Source organism: Schistocerca piceifrons, chromosome 7, assembly GCF_021461385.2.
Source record: "Schistocerca piceifrons isolate TAMUIC-IGC-003096 chromosome 7, iqSchPice1.1, whole genome shotgun sequence".
Lineage (NCBI taxonomy): Eukaryota > Metazoa > Arthropoda > Insecta > Orthoptera > Acrididae > Schistocerca > Schistocerca piceifrons.
In genome coordinates, this window is record NC_060144.1 from 174397097 (window position 1) to 174416458 (window position 19362).

Sequence of the window (19362 nt, forward strand, 5' to 3'; positions counted from 1 at the left end):
TGTACATTTTCCATATGTGTCACATCTTGTAGGTTCTTCTTCGTAAAGATTAAGACATTGTAATCTCCTCTGCAGTTTCCAGCAGTTCTCTGTTTCCATTTGCACCACTCCACTGTTGTTGGTGTCAGTTCCATTGCTACCTACCATTGGTCAAACAATTCAATCTCCAATAGGTCCCACCTAACATATATGGGTTTTCTGCAGAAGTTGGATGGAGGCACAGATGATGAATGGAGCCAAATGCTGTCAAAGTTTTTTTGATTGTTAACTATAAACAAACATAATGCAGCACGTCTGTAGTATGCAGGCAACGGATGTTAAACTGTGGATCACACATGTCAGCGTGTGACAGTTTCCCAGTGTCAAGTGGACAGAGTGAGGCAGTGCGATTGCAAGACTAGCAGGAGATGATGGTGTTGCCCAGGGTGATGGACCTTGGACATATGGCTGCGGCACCATAGTTGTTTCTCAGTTGATGCCTGCCTTTCATGTCCTTCACTTCTTAAAATTCAGACTGATTTCTCCACAATTTGTAGATAATCTTTTGGTCTATGTGTTTTATCCTTGATAACTTAAGAATTCCATGTAGTCAACGCTTCAGCCTATCTTCTGCGATAAGTTGCAGGGTCAATATTGCTGCAGTTGTTCCTACATTCTCCAGAATCTGGGCAAACCTTCCCCTAGGATTATTTTCCAGTTATGCAATCTTTCTATAGTCAACTGGTATTAGTATTTTACAACCATAACTAAATTTATGATTCAGTAATACTTTTGTAATTGCCTGCCTTCTTTGATATTGGGACAACTGCATTCTTCCTAAAGTGTGAGGATATTTTACCTGCCTCATATTTCCTAGAAGCCAAGTGGAAGAGTTTTTAATTGGTTTGTCTTAATAATTCTTACAGATGTCTTGTGTCTTGTTAGACTTGAGCCTTTCAGTGATTTTACAGATTCTTCTCTCTGCATCAGATTACCCGTCTCATCCCCATCAACTTTTCTTCTCTTTCCGTTAATATTGTCATCGAGTTTGTTCCTTTTGTAAAGCACTTCTGTATATTCCTTCAGCTTTTTAGATTTCTCTTCTTTGTTTAGTGCTTCCCATTTTACCTCTTCATGTCCATAAAGCTAATTTTCTTTTCTCTGAAGGTTTCTGTAAATTGCCTGTAAGTAGTATCTACTGTTCCTGCTTTTCAACTTCACACTTCCTGCGATCTGATTTTTAGCTATACCGGTAAATGGTCCATTTGGTGTTACATACATTTCCTCTGTTCATCAATCAAATTTAAACTCTCTTTTGTTTCTTGCTAGGCATTTTCGTTTTGCCTAGTTTTTTCTCTGCTGTCTTCTCCACTTTAACTCTCAAAGCTGCCAATTCATCTTTTACTGTATCCTTTCCCATTTCAGTTTGTCAGTCCGTAATGCCCTCTTTGAAACTCTCTACAAAAACCACTTCTTTTTTTTTGCAACTTATCAAAGTCCAATTATTGGATCTACTGTATGTTTGTAATTTCTGGAACTAATTCACATCTGCTGCTGGAAATCTTTTGCAGTAAAAAACACAGTTCATACACCTCTATCTTACCAGTGTGTAATACATCTGTAATGTTCTAGTATCTCCAGGTCTCGTACATGTATACAGCCTTATTTTGTGAATCTTAAACCAAGTGTTTGCAATAGATAGATACTGTGTGCAAAATTATATAAGATGGCTTCCTTTTTAATTCCTTTCCCCAACCCATGTTCTACAATTTTTCCTTCTCTTTCTTTCCCCACTATTGAACTTCCGCATTACTCTTTTCGATTTTGTGTTGTTAATCCTGTACGTGCCTGACCAGAGATCCTCCTCCTTCCTGCCACCTGCCACCTGCCACAACACTTCACTGATTCCCACTATGTCTAACTTCAACCGATACACTTCTGTTATAAAGTTCTCTAACCCATCTACACCATTAAGGGATCTAACATTCCACTCTCTCCATTCTCTGACCAAATGGTGGCTTCTTCTTCTTTTTTTCTACCCCTCCAGTGTCCCCTGAGCAGTCCCACTTGTAGATCCAACTGAGGGATAATTTTACCTCTGTAATATTTTACTCTGGAGGATGTCATCATAATTGAATGATGCAGTAGAGTTGCATGTCCTCAGAAATTATAGTGGCTATAGTTTCACCTTTCTATCAGCCATACCACAGTATTGGTATAGGAATGCCATGTTTATTGGAGATGCAAGATCAGATTATTTCTCCTGAAACTACTGAAAAGGCTGCTGCCTAACTTCAAGAAAACATATGTTGGTGTAGCCTGTCCACAGATACTCTTCCAACATGGTTGGTGCAACTTCCATGGTACTAGAGGGAGTTGTATACTATTAGAATTGTAGAGGAAGACAGAGATTGGAATACACCCAACAAATAATTGAGGTTGTAGAAGTGTCCCTCAAATAAGAAACTGAAACTGGAACGCTTACCTTATCAACCTTGCTGACTTGTGACATTTGACCTCACAGCACAAAAATTTGTAGCACTCCAAGACAATATTTTGATGATATTTATCACAATTTTAATGTGCTGATTTGTGGAGTTCTTTCAATATGTCTTTTTTTGCCATTCTACACTTTTTTGCCATTTTGAACATAAATAGGATTTTTTATTCAGTAGACTTGGTACATAGGCCTGAATTGGAGGAAAACATTTCTAAGAATGTACATTTGGAGCACAGCATTTTATGGTAGTGAATCATGGACTGCAAAAATCCAGAAAAGAAGAGAGTGAAAGTGTTTGAAATGTGGTGCTACTGAAGAATGCTGAAAATTAGATGCATTGATGAGGTAAGGAATGAGGAGGTTCTCTGCAGAATCTGCGAAGAAAGGAACATATGAAAAACAGTGACAAGGAGAAGGTACAGAATGATAAAACATCTGGGAATAACTTCCATGGCACTAGAGGCAGCTGTATACTATTAGAACTGAGAGGAAGACAGATTGGAATACACCCAACAAATAATTGAGGTTGTAGAAGTACTACTATGAGGTGAAGAGGTTGGCACAGGAGAGGAATTCGTGGTAGGTTGCAGCAAGTCAGTCAGAAGGCTGATGACTTGAATAAAAGAATGGTATTTTGGTACACTACTTGTCCATTGCTCAGACTGACTTCAAACTTGGAAAGAATTATCTTGAAGACGGAAGTTTTTCTAAGTACCTAGCAACATCCAGTACAGAAGAAAAAAAAACTTTCTTATTCAGAAGATGATTGAAGAGGATAACTGGTGCACCATTCAACAAATTAAGTGGACTCTAAATGTTGCATCATCAATTTGCTCTTTGACCTCACAAGAGGACCGTCATATCAGAAAGTCAAAGCCAGGAACAGAGGGCTTAGTGTTTCAACCAGCAGATGCTCGATATATTTAATTCCAGCCAGTATTGATATACAATATGATTATGGACAATGTAGGAAAAGGCAGATTGCTATACCGTAAAGAGGACACATTAAGTAGCAGACAGCTGCACTTACAAGACACTTACATAAATCTTTCGGCCACAGCCTTCATCAACATCAGTATATATATGCATCTATCTCTGCCTACGTAGATCAACACCTTCAACCCATTACATGCTGTCTCCCATCCTTCATCAAAGACACCAACCACTTTCTCGAACACCTGGAATCCTTACCCAATCTGTTACCCCCAGAAACCATCCTTGTAACCATTGATGCCACTTCTGTGTACACAAATATCCCGCACGTCCAGGGCCTCGTTGCGATGGAGCACTTCCTTTCACGCCGATCACCTGCCACCCTACCTAAAACCTCTTTCCTCATTACCTTAGCCAGCTTCATCCTGACCCACAACTTCTTCACTTTTGAAGGCCAGACATACCAACAATTAAAGGGAACAGCCATGGGTACCAGGATGGCCCCCTCGTGCGCCAACCTATTCGTGGGTCGCTTAGAGGAAGCCTTCTTTGTTACCCAGACCTGCCAACCCAAAGTGTGGTACAGATTTATTGATTACATCTTCATGATCTGGACTCACAGTGAAGAAGAACTCCAGAATTTCCTCTCCAACTTCAACTCCTTTGGTTCCATCAGATTCACCTGGTCCTACTCCAATTCCCATGCCACTTTCCTCGACGTTGACCTCCATCTGTCCAATGGCCAGCTTCACACATCCGTCCACATCAGACTTACCAACAAGCAACAGTACCTCCATTATGACAGCTGCCACCCATTCCATGTCAAACGGTCCCTTCCCTACAGCCTAGGTCTTTGTGGCAAACAAATCTGCTCCAGTCCAGAATCCCTGAACCATTACACCAACAACCTGAAAACAGCTTTCACATCCCGCAACTACTCTCCCGACCTGGTACAGAAGCAAATAACCAGAGCCACTTCCTCATCCCCTCAAACCCAGAACCTCCTACAGAAGAACCCCAAAAGTGCCTCACTTGTGACAGGATACTTTCCGGGATTGGATCAGACTCTGAATGTGGTTCTCCAGCAGGGATACGACTTCCTCAAATCCTGCTCTGAAATGAGATCCATCCTTCATGAAATCCTCCCCACTCCACCAAGAGTGTCTTTCTGCCGTCCACCTAACCTTTGTAACCTCTTAGTTCATCCCTATGAAATCCCGAAACCACCTTCCCTACCCTCTGGCTGCTACCCTTGTAACCGCCCTCGGCGTAAAACCTGTCCCATGCACCCTCCCATCACCACCTACTCCAGTCGTGTAACCCAGAAGGTGTACACGATCAAAGGCAGAGCCACGTGTGAAAGCACCCACGTGATTTACCAACTGACCTGCCTACACTGTGAAGCCTTCTATGTGAGTATGACCAGCAACAAACTGTCCATTCGCATGAACGGACACAGGCAGACAGTGTTTGTTGGTAATGAGGATCATCCTGTGGCTAAACATGCCTTGGTGCACGTCCAGCACATCTTGGCACAGTGTTACACCGTCCAGGTTATCTGGATACTTCCCACTGACACCAAACTATCAGAACTCCGAAGATGGGAACTTGCCCTTCAATATATCATCTCTTCCCGTTACCCACCAGGCCTCAACCTCCGCTAATTTCAAGTTTCCGCCCCTCGTACATCACTTGTCACTCAACAACATCTTTGCCTCTGTACTTCCGCCTCGACTGACATCTCTGCCCAAACTGCCTTTACATATGTCTGCTTGTGTCTGTATATGTGCATATGGATATGTGTGTGTGTGTGTGTGTGTGTGTGTACCTGTCCCTTTTTCCCCCTAAGGTTTCTGCTCCCGGGATTGGAATGACTCCTTACCCTCTCCCTTAAAACCCACATCCTTTCGTCTATCCCTCTCCTTCCCTCTTTCCTGCTGCAGCAACCGTGGGTTGTGAAAGCTTGAAATTTGTGTGTGTGTTTGTGTGTTTTTTATTGTGTCAATCTACCATCACTTTCTCACTTGGTAACTCACAGCATTTATACAGATGGGGAGAGAGAGGAATGCTGTCTGATGGGGTGTACAGGGACTAGAATGCCAACAGATGCAGTGTCAGGAGGTTGTGGGACAGAGAGATGGGGGGAAAAGGAGCAAAAACACGAGAGGAGCAGGGAAGATGGGCAGATGGATTGGCAGAGGGCTGCACAGATAAACAGGGTGGGGGATAAGAATGGAGAGGAGATGATAGGACAGGGGGGGGGGGGGGGGGGTGGAGACTGTTGGGCAGAGGGTGTGGGGACAGTATTTTGCCCTGGCTTCAACCTCATCTCCCACCCTATTTATTTGCAGCCCCCTGCCGACACATCAGCCCATTTTTCCCCGCTCCTCTCCGTTTTTGTTCCTTTTTCCCCACCTTACTGTCCCACAATCTCCTGACAATACGCATGTTGCCATTCACTCTACCAGAGAGCATTTGTCTCTCTCCCCACCAATACACTACTATCCCTTCCCCTTACCCACCATCTTCAGAGTGCTGCTTGCATCCCACATGATAGTTGCATTCTGGCCCAATATGCTGGAGTTGGCAGTTGCATGTGCATGAGCTGTGTTTTCCTGCGTATGTGAATGGCCTTTGTGTCTCTTTACTAATGAAGGCTGTGGCCGAAAGATCTATCTAAGTGTCTCTTTAATTGTGCATGTCTGCAACTTAACCTGTCTTCTTTACAGTAAGTAGCAATCTGTCTTTTCCTACATTGTTGATATTCCTACCTGGAGTTTTTAATATGACAATGGGGTAAACTGTTCAGTTATGGTAGGCAAAATTACAGTTGTGCATTTGGTGTTTCTCGATGATGCTCATTAAACAGAAGTGAAGAAAGTCATGGCTGAATCAAATGGAATGGAGTGCAGTTTTTTTGGTGCTTGCAGGAATGTCACCATAATACCCGAAGAAGGAAATAGGTACACTTTCATCGAGCTGGTGTAGTAGTGGTAAATATGCTGTACAGCATTTTCAGTATCCTAATAAATACTTTCCTGAGTTTCATCTGCTCATTTCAGAAACATTCACCGTGTGCTTTTTAAACATTGTTTAGCAATTTTTTATGCATGTAATTATTTTTTAAACTTAAAAATAACAAATTATTTTTTTCCCATAACATTCCAATAATGGTAATTCTAGAAAGGCAACCCTGCACCTGAAGTTTATGTGCTGTACATCAAAACACACAACAGACCAGAGACTTGGTTAACTTTTGGGCTACCACTGTGTGTTTTAGTTTTAAACACTTACGAACACTGCCCCCTGCCTACAATGACACTCAAAGCATCATTGCAACTGAGTGTCATTCAGACTGTAGACAGATGTGTATTAAGTGTTTGTGTGTGCTTAAACTAGAAATGGAGTGGTAGCTCAAAAGTCAAGTAAAGCCTCTGCACTGGTCTGTGTTTTTATTTACAGTGAATCAAATACGGGTGTGTGGTTGACTTCCCAGAGCATTCCTCTGGCCTCCTGTCTCCTGTTCTATCAGTGTCTTCTTGTTTTCTACTTTTGACATTTGACATTGTGTGTAGTCCATTCATAATAACTCTGTCATAATAATAGTTCTAATTTTAAATCATTGATTATGAAACTTGAATTATTATTATTATTATTATCATCATAATCATACTTCGCCTCTCTCTCTCTCTCTCTCTCTCTCTCTCTCTCTCTCTCTCTCTCTCTCTCGATCTCCTCATTGCAATTGGATACTCACGTCCTATCTATTGTTGACTGAGTCAGGATGTGCAGTGACAAGATGCTGGACTCATATTCAGGAAAATTGCTTTTGATATCCCTATGCAGCCATCCTGATTTAGTTAGTGGCTCCATCTCTAATTATGCCAATGGGGCAGTGAGCCCAAACCTCATTTTATTCATACCTTTCTCATTATATTTTCACATGCCTATGCCCTATTACATTTACTGTGGTTACTTTTGTACCACCAGCTACATTAGCCACATTGTGCAGAATACTTGTTATCTTTTGTTTAATAAGTGTGAAGGCTTCACTTTTGGTTATCTTTTGCTCATTGAGAGAGGACATTCAGAGTCATTGACTCTGCTGACTGGACTATGGTGGAAGCTCAGTATGTCTTTCCATTTCCCAACTATGAGGAAAAAGAAGTTACAATTCAGAATTCCAAATCGTGTTAGTTATAGCATTATATTATTTATAATTTGTGACTTTGTTCAATGCGATGTATGTTTTCTGAATTAAAAAGACTTTTTTAATTCTGTAAGTTTTAGTCTTACATTTTTGTATAAATCTCTGTGCTTATTGTTTCGAATGTGTGGTTAGGATAGATATCATTTTTTTTATAGAAGACTATAATAGTAGCAAATTATGTTATTTTGAAAAGATGTAGAATATAACATTTCATGTTGAAAATGTAGTGCATTTATCACTTCTTGAGCCCCCTGTAACTAGCATATTCAGGTATAGGACTTTAAATATGTTTACCATGAGTAGTTAAGTTGATTTTGTAAGTGAAATCACTCTAATAATTAGTGAGAGAAAAATAGTAGTAGTAATACACACTATTTAATTATTTATGTTTCTAGGAACTGGTAGCACCAAAGACGGAAGAACCTGAGAGTGGTTTCATTGTACCAAATGTAACACTCCCACCTCTGTGCTCCCCAAAATTTCGCCCAGGACCACCAAGTGCACTTGCACAGACTCTGACACACCTTGTTGCAAGTATTGTGATGAACTCACAGTGTCTCAAGCTACAGGATCTCTGCATTGCTCCAGAACATCTAGTCTGGGTATTACATTGTGATATGGTATGTCTTGATCATGATGGAGCGTTACTGGACGCTTGTCTTACAGCACTACTTGCTGCCCTAAAAACAAGTGAGTACACATGTAACTAGGGTAGTTAGATAGATGTTTTACTTAATTGGTTTTGTTGCCAATGAATGATAGTTTTGTTGGTCACACAGTTTGTTTCAAATATACTCAAGCATGCTTCACGTAATAGTCTTTTGTTTCCTTGACCTTACTGCTTCACAAATGACGATATAAATGTGATACTGAAAAAAAAATGACACCTAACACTAACAGAGACACACAACTACCAGAACAATTTAATGATGAATCTTGTATTAGAAGCTTTGGGTGGTTTGGAGAATGGCAGACTGAACACATACATTGAGGCAAAATATCAGTTTGGATGTGTTTACAACAAAATATTGTTTGAAGTCTAATTTTATGCACCCTATTAGTCTGGTGTAATATTTAGTTAAAATGTTTATAGAAGAATGGTCTGTATTTGCAGTAGCAATTGTGTATAGGTGCTGTGCTGTACGGTAATGTCTCCACCGTTTTGTCACACAGCAGCCATGTTTATAATCCATGATGAAAACTGTTTCCCTCTTTTTTAAGATATTTTTAGTGCAATAAATATAGGCTGGAAATTAGCATTACATGCTGGAAACATTTTGTTTATGAAACCAGTCTATGAATTATTGCTTGAGTGGTAATTATTGTTCCTGTTGAAAAATTTCTTGCATGGGGTACCAGATTGATTGCATGGATCTTAATCAGTTAAATCTAGCAAGGTAGCACAGTAATTAAGATACTGGTATTGTATTATTTGGAAGGGCAGCATTTGAATGACTCATCCAACAGTCCAGACATGTTTTGATTATTTCCCTAAACCACTTAAGCCAAATGCCACAAAAATTTCTTTGAATGGGCATGGCCAGTTTCTGTGTTCAGTCTGAGCCTGTGCCCGTGCCCAGCACTAGTGATGTTTTTGTTGACGTGATACTAAACCCAAATCTTCCTTCCTTCCTTTGTCAGATAAGGTCAGTAGAATGTAAAACTAATTGAAAAAGTAGCAATAACTAACCTGTACAACTGTGAATTTCCATAGCCATTTAAAAATGATGTCTTTGTTCCCATATGTACCAGTAGACAGTCTTGGAAATGTGAAGATTTGTCAATACTGTCATTTGCTGCTGTGTAAAACACACAGATCATTAATTTCATCACCTCTGGCTATCATAGTTTTCTTATATTCATGATTTCTTTTTCCATGTTCTAGTGCGACTCAAGCCCCTGAGAAAACAAATCATCCTGGATTTAAATAATTTATGTGTAAATCACCACTCAGTAACTCATAATCCACTTGTTCTTTGGGGAAAGTGCCTTCAATTTTATTATGAGCCATTTGCTTGGTCAAGACCAAACGAAGCAATCACATATTGCATGTTGTGACAAAATTTGTTTCCTGGGAAAATTGCCCCATCAACAAACATCATGAAATTGTGGGGATTCAGTGGAATGATAAGATGCGTTAATTGTATAGGGAGTGTTCTGTTTAGGTGTTGAGTGGTTGTAGTAGCAAGCTACTGCATTTCACCACAATACAAGGGTAAGGTCAGGTGTACTTTTGTGGGTCAACAGAGAAACATGTTTCTTTATTTTATCCTTGCAATTGTTTATGACAATGTCCATTACAAGACAAAGAAATTAATCCTGACTTCATAAGTCTGCTTCAGTATAAGTTCCACAAGTCTCAGGCTTTTCCTATGTATTCTTTTCAACATAATTTATTTTTGGCTCACTGCATTATTTCACATCACCATTGAGCATTTCAAAGTGATTTCAGATTATGAACTCTGTATTTTTGGGAGACACTGTTTTGAAATGCCTATTAGGCTGATTTTTGTTGGTACATAAGGGGCCTTGGTGGAAGTCTGATTTTCCTTGAATTTTCTGGATATACAATCATCAGTCATCTTTTAAAGACTAAGTCTTCTGCTGGATGCTGTAATTCAGCATACAATTTGAATCACAAAATCCAGGTGATTCTTCTGTGGTCTTCCTCTCCGTTTCTTCCCTAAAACCTTCTCCAGTGTGGTGGCCAAGAATTCATTGCGAAGTATTGTGTGCCCAATGAATTTTGTTTTCCTCTTTTTTAAGCAAAATCAAAATAAAAAAGTAGAAGGCATTTTGAATACCATGTATCCCAAGGCCTTTGTATTCCGAAGTGTACAAGAGAAATGAAGTCTCTGCAGCCCATAAGTAGGAAGAGAAAAGGCACCATTCATCAAAATTGATTAGCAGGAGAGAGAAATATGACTTATTAGCAGAGCAGGGTCAATATTGTTCAGGAAACACTGTATCTGTCAATGAAGACTTCGGAGATAAATGTGAATCCATAAATAAAGATCAGTTAATAATGAAATTTCAATTGATGTTTTCCTCTGGCATATATCACAATGTAATAAGGAAATTTTGGACAGACTGTAAATAATTTAGGAGTAAAGGAGGCCACACACTGAATAGCAGATGGGTTGAGTCATCGACACAGGTACACACAAAAGAGGATGAAAACTCTGCCAGCTTTCGGAAGAAATCTTTGACAAGTACACAAAAGTTAGGAAGTTTCCATTCTCTTTTATGTTTGCCTGTTGACGACTCAACCTTCTGCTATTTATTGAGTGTTGACTTTTACACACAAATTATGTACAACCAGGAGGATTTCTTTTGTCAGGGTTTTGAGCTACACTACAACACGGAAAAAGTCATGAATATAAGAAAACTATTCTAGCCATAGATGATGAAATTAATGATTTGTTTGTTTTAAACAGCAGCAAATGACAGTACTGACAAACCTTCACATTTCCAAGACAGTCTGCCAGTACATTTGGGAACAAGGACCTTGTTTTGAGCGTGAGCATGAAGGTGCAAATGCTTTCCATGCAGTCTTTAATAGTGGCATCCATCAGCTGGCTCTGGAAAGAATGCCAGAAGACCAATTCCATGCCATGAAACAATTTCTTATTCATGTGTGAATCCACCATTACCCACTGTCAAGTTATTTTCATTATGAATATTCTCATTATGAATATAACATCAGCTAACATGGCCTTGCTGTGATGGTACTGCGAACAGCCAAAAGCAAGGGACAAGAGAAGCATTTCTGAAGGAAATAAATTTGTTAACACTGAATATGAATTTAAGCATTAACAGGGTGGATATACCTCGAGTCAACCGGGAAAAATGTGGGAATTTTTTCATCTGAAAAAAAAAAAAAAAAAAACACAGGAATTTTTCATTGTTTTAGTTTGCAGTTAAATTTTTGTAATTTTGACTGGTGAGAAATGAAGGTCTAACAAAGAATTTTACTTTGGCCCACTAATGCAGAATAATACTGCAGCAATAAAACATAAATGAGAAACTAATATGAAAATAAAACTTTAATTGCAAAGAAAATGTGCTATTTACAACAACAAAACACAATGCATACACAAGAATTTTCTGACAGCAAAATGGTTGTAGGACAAAGACTATTCAATACACTATGTGATCAAAAGTATCCGGACACCTGGCTGAAAATGGCTTAAAAGTTCTTGGCACCCTTCATTGGTAATGCTGGAATTCAATATGGTGTTGACCCACCCTTAGCCTTGATCACAGCTTCCAGTCTCACAGGCATATGTTCAATCAGGTGCTGGAAGGTTTCTTGGGGAATGGCACCCCATTCTTCAAAGAGTACTACACTGAGGAGAGATATAGATGTTGCCAGTGAGGCCCGGCACTAAGTCAGCGTTCCAAAACATCCCAGATGTGCTCTATAGGATTGAGGTCAGGACTCTGTGCAGGCCAGTCAATTACAGGCATGTTATTGTCATGTAACCACTCCACCACAGGCCATGCATTATGAACAGGTACTCGATCGTGTTGAAAGATGCAATCGCCATCCCCAAATTGCTCTTCAACAGTGGGAAGCAAGAAAGTGCTTAAAACGTCAGTGTAGCCCTGTGCTATGATAGTGCCACACAAAGCAACAAGGGGTCCAAGCCCCCTCCATAATAAAGTCGACAACACTATAACACCACCGCCTCCGAATTTTACTGTTGGCACTACACACGCTGGCAGATGACGTTCACCAGGCATTCTCCGTACCCACACCCTGCCTTCGCATCGCCACATTGTTTACCATGATTCGTCACTCCACACAACGTTTTTCCACTGTTCAATCGTCCAATGTTTATGCTCCTTGCACCAAGCGAGGCGGCATTTGGCATTTACCGTCGTGATGTGTGGCTTATGAGCAGCCGCTCGACCACGAAATCTGAGTTTTCTCACCTCCTGCCCAACTGTCATAGTACCTGGAGTGGATCCTGATGGAGTTTGGAATTCTTGTGTGGTGGTCTGGATAGATCTCTGCCTATCACACATTGCGACCCTCTTCAACTGTATGCGGTCTTTGTCCGTCAACAGACGAGGTTGGCCTGTACGCTTTTGTGCTGTCGGCCTGTACGCTTTTGTGCTGTGTGCCCCTTCACATTTCCATTTCACTGTCACAGCAGAACCAGTGGATCAAGGAACGTTTGGGAGTGTGGAAATCTTGCGTACAGACATATGACACAAGTGACACCCAATCACCTGACCACGTTCGAAGTCTGTGAGTTCCGCAGAGCACCCCATTCTGCCCTCTCACAATGTCTAATGACTACTGAGGTCGCTGATGTGGAGTACCTGGGAGTGGGTGGCAGCACATTGCACCTAATATGAAAAACGTATGTTTTTGGAGTTGTCCGGATACTTTTGATTACATAGTGTACTTCATAGGAACAAAGTGCTTTTGATAAGTGTGACATCGCAATTGCTTACTTTTCTGACAAGTGCGAGAAAATATTGCGAATGGTGGTTTGAGAAACACTACTTGCAAAGTGAATTCCTTTTTTTACACTAGATTAATTATGTTAATTGTGAGAATGTGTGATGGATTTCTTAAATCATGGAGTGTTTGACTCCCATTTGAAAGTTAACACTTTGAGGACCAGTCATGCAGAAAACTTTCAGGTTCAGAAGACCAGCCATTTATGCATTTTTTTTTTAAATTTTACTGGCACATTAGTGTTTGGTGTACCTTAAAGGTTAACACATGCTGAAAAACACCACTATTATATATGAAAGTTTAGTTTTTCTTGTAGCTATAATTTTTTTTCCGCTTTCAACACTACCGCTGCCATAAAATCCACCGTTTCCAGTTTACAAACAGTTCCTTTCACCTATTAAACAACCATTTCGGCTAGTTCTAATAACTTTTGCTTTATTTCCATTTCTGTTTTTCCCACATCACTGATCATTTTTAGCCGCTTCCCACAGGTTTTAACATCATTATTTTTTCGTCAGACAATTGTTAGCCTCATTTTCATAATCTGCCACCACAAAACCACTCCTTTTAATATATTTACACGCAGTTTTTTCAAAATTTTCCCGAATTTCTCCACCCTTTAACGTGTTTTGGCGTCAACACAACCACCTAACCTTTGTTTACATTGTTGTCTACCAACCCAAGTTCACCACAGGATCAACATAGCCCAGCTTTAACCAACACTTTTTTGCCTTTTTTCACACCAGATCTCCAGTTGCTTTCTAGTTCACCTTTATCTCTCCCCATATATTTTTATTTTCATTTTCATTTCAGCCTCATGTTACACTTTCCACCTTCTAATACCATGTCACCCTCACAACACCCCCACAACGACCCCATTAAGTTTTATTTACATTCCCTCTGCAAACATGCCCTCGCCCTAGCCACATTACACTCCCATATTTTATTTTCTCAAGCTTGTCTGACATTTGGCATTACCCCCAAAGGCCTCACACTTTAAGTTCCCATCTCTGGCTGTAACCCATCTTTCCATCAGTCCCTATACCAGTTCCAAACTGAACAATCCATTGCCCTCACCCACCTAATCCTTCACCTACACATCAACTCAGCCAATGAACACACCCGTAAACTCCTATCCTTAATAAAAGTCCTCAATCTTTCCTCTCCCACATCCACACCGGCTGTTCAGAGCATCCTCCTACAAGCCAACCGCAAATTAGAACAGCATGCCACCCTCCACCTCAAAAAAACTATTCAATCTCCTGGTTTCCCACCTCCGGAAAGGCAACTCACTCGCCCTTCACAACCTTTCCAGCAAACCTCAACCTCCTCTCATTGCACACAAACCCAGTCTCTCCCATCTACTCAATCTCCCACTTCCAGCTCCACTCCCCCCAAAACCTCAAAATTCCAATCAACACAATCTGGAACCACAACACCCTAATTCAGTAGTTAACCTTTCCTCCAAACCTCTCTCCCAATCCGAAACCTCTGTCCTATCCAAAGGCCTCACCTTCAGCCCCACTCCCAGATTCAACCAAACAGCCCTCGTCAAAGATTTACTGTCCTACACTCGTACTCTCTGCTGGAAATATCACTTTGCCACAAAGAAAAATGATCCTAATCCTACTCCTAATGATCCAACTCGCCAAGACACTATCCAAATTGAACCCTGCCTGGAACAGTTCTGTCCTCCCATCACAGCGGGACCCACCTCCTCTTCCTCAAAATCACCCTCTCCAAACCTTCCAGTAATTTCTGACTTCCAGCCTTGCCTCTCAATTCTTCTTAAAAAACCTTAATCCTACTCCCAACATCACCACTGCTGAAGCCGAGGCTATCCGTGATCTGAAGGCTGACCGATCCATCGTCATTCTTCCGGCGGACAAGGGTTCCATAACCGTGGTACTTGATCGTCGGGAGTATGTGGCTGAGGGACTGCGTCAGCTTTCAGACAACACTACATACAAAGTTTGCCAAGGTAATCCCATTCCTGATGTCCAGGCGGAGCTTCAAGGAATCCTCAGAACCTTAGGCCCCCTGCAAAACCTTTCACCTGACTCCATCAACCTCCTGACCCCACCGACACCCCGCACCCCTACCTTCTACCTTCTTCCTAAAATTCACAAACCCAATCATCCCGGCCACCCCATTGTAGCTGGTTACCAAACCCCCACAGAACGTATCTCTGTCTACGTAGATCAACACCTTCAACCCATTACATGCAGTCTCCCATCCTTCATCAAAGACACCAACCACTTTATCGAAAGCCTGGAATCCTTACCCAGTCTGTTACCCCCGTAAACCGTCCTTGTAACCATTGATGCCACTTCCTTATACACAAATATTCCGCACGTCCAGGGCCTCGCTGCGATGGAGCACTTCCTTTCACGCCGATTACTTGCCACCCTACCTAAAACCTCTTTCCTCATTACCTTAGCCAGCTTCATCCTGACCCACAACTTCTTCACTTTTGAAGGCCAGACATACCAACAATTAAAGGGAACAGCCATGGGTACCAGGATGGCCCCCTCGTACGCCAACCTATTCATGGGTCGCTTAGAGGAAGCCTTCTTGGTTACCCAGACCTGCCAACCCAAAGTTTGGTACAGATTTATTGATTACATCTTCATGATCTGGACTCATAGTGAAGAAGAACTCCAGAATTTCCTCTCCAACCTCAACTCCTTTGGTTCCATCAGATTCACCTGGTCCTACTCCAAATCCCATGCCACTTTCCTTGACGTTGACCTCCATCTGTCCAACGGCCAGCTTCAGACGTCCGTCCACATCAAACCCACCAACAAGCAACAGTACCTCCATTATGACAGCTGCCACCCATTCTACATCAAACGGTCCCTTCCCTACAGCCTAGGTCTTCGTGGCAAATGAATCTGCTCCAGTCCAGAATCCCTGAACCATTACGCCAACAACCTGAAAACAGCTTTCACATCCCGCAACTACCCTCCCGACCTGGTACAGAAGCAAATAACCAGAGCCACTTCCTCATCCCTTCAAACCCAGAACCTCCCACAGAAGAACCCCAAAAGTGCCCCACTTGTGACAGGATACTTTCCGGGACTGGATCAGACTCTGAATGTGGCTCTCCAGCAGGGATACGACTTCCTCAAATCCTGCTCTGAAATGAGATCCATCCTTCATGAAATCCTCCCCACTCCATCAAGAGTGTCTTTCCGCCGTCCACCTAACCTTTGTAACCTCTTAGTTCATCCCTATGAGACCCCAAACCAACTTCCCTACCCTCTGGCTGCTACCCGTGTAACCGCCCCCGGTGTAAAACCTGTCCCATGCACCCTCCCACCACCACCTACTCCAGTCCTGTAACCCGGAAGGTGTACACGATCAAAGGCAGAGCCGCGTGTGAAAGCACCCATGTGATTTACCAACTGACCTGCCTACACTGTGAAGATTTCTATGTGGGAATGACCAGCAACAAACTGTCCATTCGCATGAATGGACACAGTGTGGGACGGCTGGTGTAATTTAATTGTTAATAATATTTGGTTTGTAATGTAGAAAAGATGCATTTCCCGGCCGATTAACCATATGTGGGGCGGCGGGTGGAATTGATTGTTATATAAATGTTCCTATTATTTATGCTGTCTTTTGCTGTTCTCAACACTGGCTCTCTAACTACAATATTGGCAACCAGAAAGTGATTAGCAAAATGTGAAGCCTGTAATTAGAATTCCTAGTGCCCACTTCATCTGAGAAATACACTTATAGCTCTGAGGAATTAGGAGATTGTCTGGGATTCATAATCAAGGTCTTTGTCTTTAAATATGTCTGCTTGTGTCTGTATGTGTGGATGGATATGTGCGTGTGTGCGAGTGTATACCTGTCCTTTTTTCCCCCTAAGGCAAGTCTTTCCGCTCCTGGGATTGGAATGACTCCTTACCCTCTCCTTTAAAACCCACTTCCTTTCGTCTTCCCCTCTCCTTCCCTCTTTCCTGATGAGGCAACAATTTGTTGCGAAAGCTTGAATTTTGTGTGTATGTTTGTGTTTGTTTGTGTGTCTATCGACCTGCCAGCGTTTTTGTTCGGTAAGTCACCTCATCTTTGTATTTATATATAATTTTTCCCACGTGGAATGTTTCCTTCCATTATATTAAACTGTTATTTTATTACTTAAGGCTGGTCCTAAAACCTGGCACATCACGCGTACGAAGGCACAAACAGAGATATTAAGTCTGAAAGGTACCACACGGTATTGGTAACAAACTCCTTCGTACAAGAAAGCTGTGTACTTCCTTGAACTTTCCGCCAGTGGCAAATTCCAATATCCACACGTGATGTCCATAGAAGTTAAGAATTTTACTCCACGGAACTTTTGCAATAACTCGTCCATGTTCTGTGGTCTATCACTTTCCCTAACCACTATTTCATTCAACCAACGAGCGTCCAAGACCAATCTGACACTCCTGTCTCTTTTTGGTACAACAACAAGAGGATTATTGTACTCACGACCACTTTTTCAATCACACCCCACTCTAGCATTCTCTGTATCTCTTTTCGAACTGCCTCCTTCCTAGCTACATGTATTTGGTATGGCTTGGCCAGGTTTCACCTTTAATTGACATTCATAACCTTTGACCACGCCAGGTCTATTTGAAAATACCTTATGATGCCTTTTTAAAACCTGTCTCAGTTCTTCCTTCTGATTAGCTGAAATTTTATCGATTTCCTGCAATTTAGCTTCTATTTTGTCCAAAATAATTGCTGCTTCTTCTTCTTCTTCTTCTTCTGTGTTTAGCTTACTTTTACTAAAATTAACACCTTCGTCCCAATATCTCCTATTTTTCAGAACTCGTATAGGTAGCTCCCAAGTTTCATCATTAGTTACTACATGTTTATCAATAAAAGGTACCGTAATTACTCCGGTTATCAGCAAGACCATTTTTAACTGGCTTCTTTCAAAGTCAACAACACTCTGATATTTCGACAAGAAATCTATGCCAATTAAAACCTCAATACTGAGATTATTTACAATTAAGCATGGATGATCAATTAAAGTACCATTAATGTCAAAGGACAGCAAAGCTTCTTGTTTTATCGTTTTTGACACCTTGCCAGTAGCACCAATTATTCTAAGTCCTGATACCCTCATTACTGTAAGCTTGTCTTTACCAGGTAATGAATCAAAGGAGGACTGAGATATCGCACTCACCTCACTTCCACTGTCTGAGAGACAACGTACATTGATACCCAACATATTCACTATTATTATAGGGTGGCTTATTCTAGGTTGTACAGGTGGTTCCTCAAACTCATCCAATAGTTCCTTTTGTATTTGTCTTCAACTAAAGTGATCGACATCTGTCTTCATTACATTTAGGTCAAAATATGTAGGGGTTTCCTGAATTACATTTTCAGCTGCCTTTTCCAGTCGGTCTATTAATTTCAAATCGAAACACCACACGACTTCATTACATTTAGTTTGCTGAACATGACCCAAATTACTGTAGTCTGAGCGATTCTGCGCCTCCAGACCGGGCATAACACTAGTTACAGCTAAACCACTTTCACTATTATCATCGGGTTCCTTCTCAAGTGACAACTGGTCACAGCTACTGGGTTCATCGACTCCCAACAGGCTGTCCTCTACATTCTCACTTACCTCCTTTCCTAAATCTATTGCTACGGTCGCAGGTTCGAATCCTGCCTCGGGCATGGGTGTGTGTTAGTTAGGTTTAAGTAGTTCTAAGTTCTAGGGGACTGATGACCACAGATGTTAAGTCCCATAGTGCTCAGAACCAGAACCTAAATCTATTAGTACAGTATCGACATCCTGCACAGGCACTTTAGATAAGAGCACATCATCCTCATCGTAAATATAAGCATGAATTTCTTCTGCTTTTTCACCTGACAATTCAGTATTTTGTAGCTCTTCCCTACTGTTACACTGCTGCGCTTTCTCTTCCTCTTCCCACTTAGAAAGCGTCTCCAACACGGTATCTATCAAATACTGTGAGTGATCTAATATTTCTGCTGTATCCTTAGATGCTACCGACCCTTCATCCACATGTTCAGTTTGAGTATTCTGATCTGTCTTACCAATTACTGTAATTACTGACTTAGGAAAAGTAACCGTCTGGTGAGTGCCAGTGTCCTCATAGACGGGAACTAGTTTTCCTGCCTCGGCCTACTACTGTTTCCTTTATTTCCATTATAGTTAACTGGCACAGCATTGCTTTCCGCACTGTTGTTTACCTGCATAATTTTGTTTGGAATAAAATTACTATCATT

At 41.3% G+C, this 19362-nt stretch overlaps 1 protein-coding gene across 5 annotated transcripts in view; it reads left to right on the top strand.

Annotated features, from left to right (window-relative positions):
• Window positions 1–19362, top strand: part of LOC124804723 (exosome complex component RRP43-like) — a 145285-nt gene that overhangs the window by 80339 nt on the left and 45584 nt on the right. For all 5 annotated transcript variants that reach the window (XM_047265003.1, XM_047265006.1, XM_047265004.1 and 2 more), the window contains one exon: window positions 8018–8312. In XM_047265003.1, coding sequence (XP_047120959.1) covers window positions 8018–8312 — 295 coding nt within the window. The remainder of the gene's footprint in view (window positions 1–8017; window positions 8313–19362) is intronic.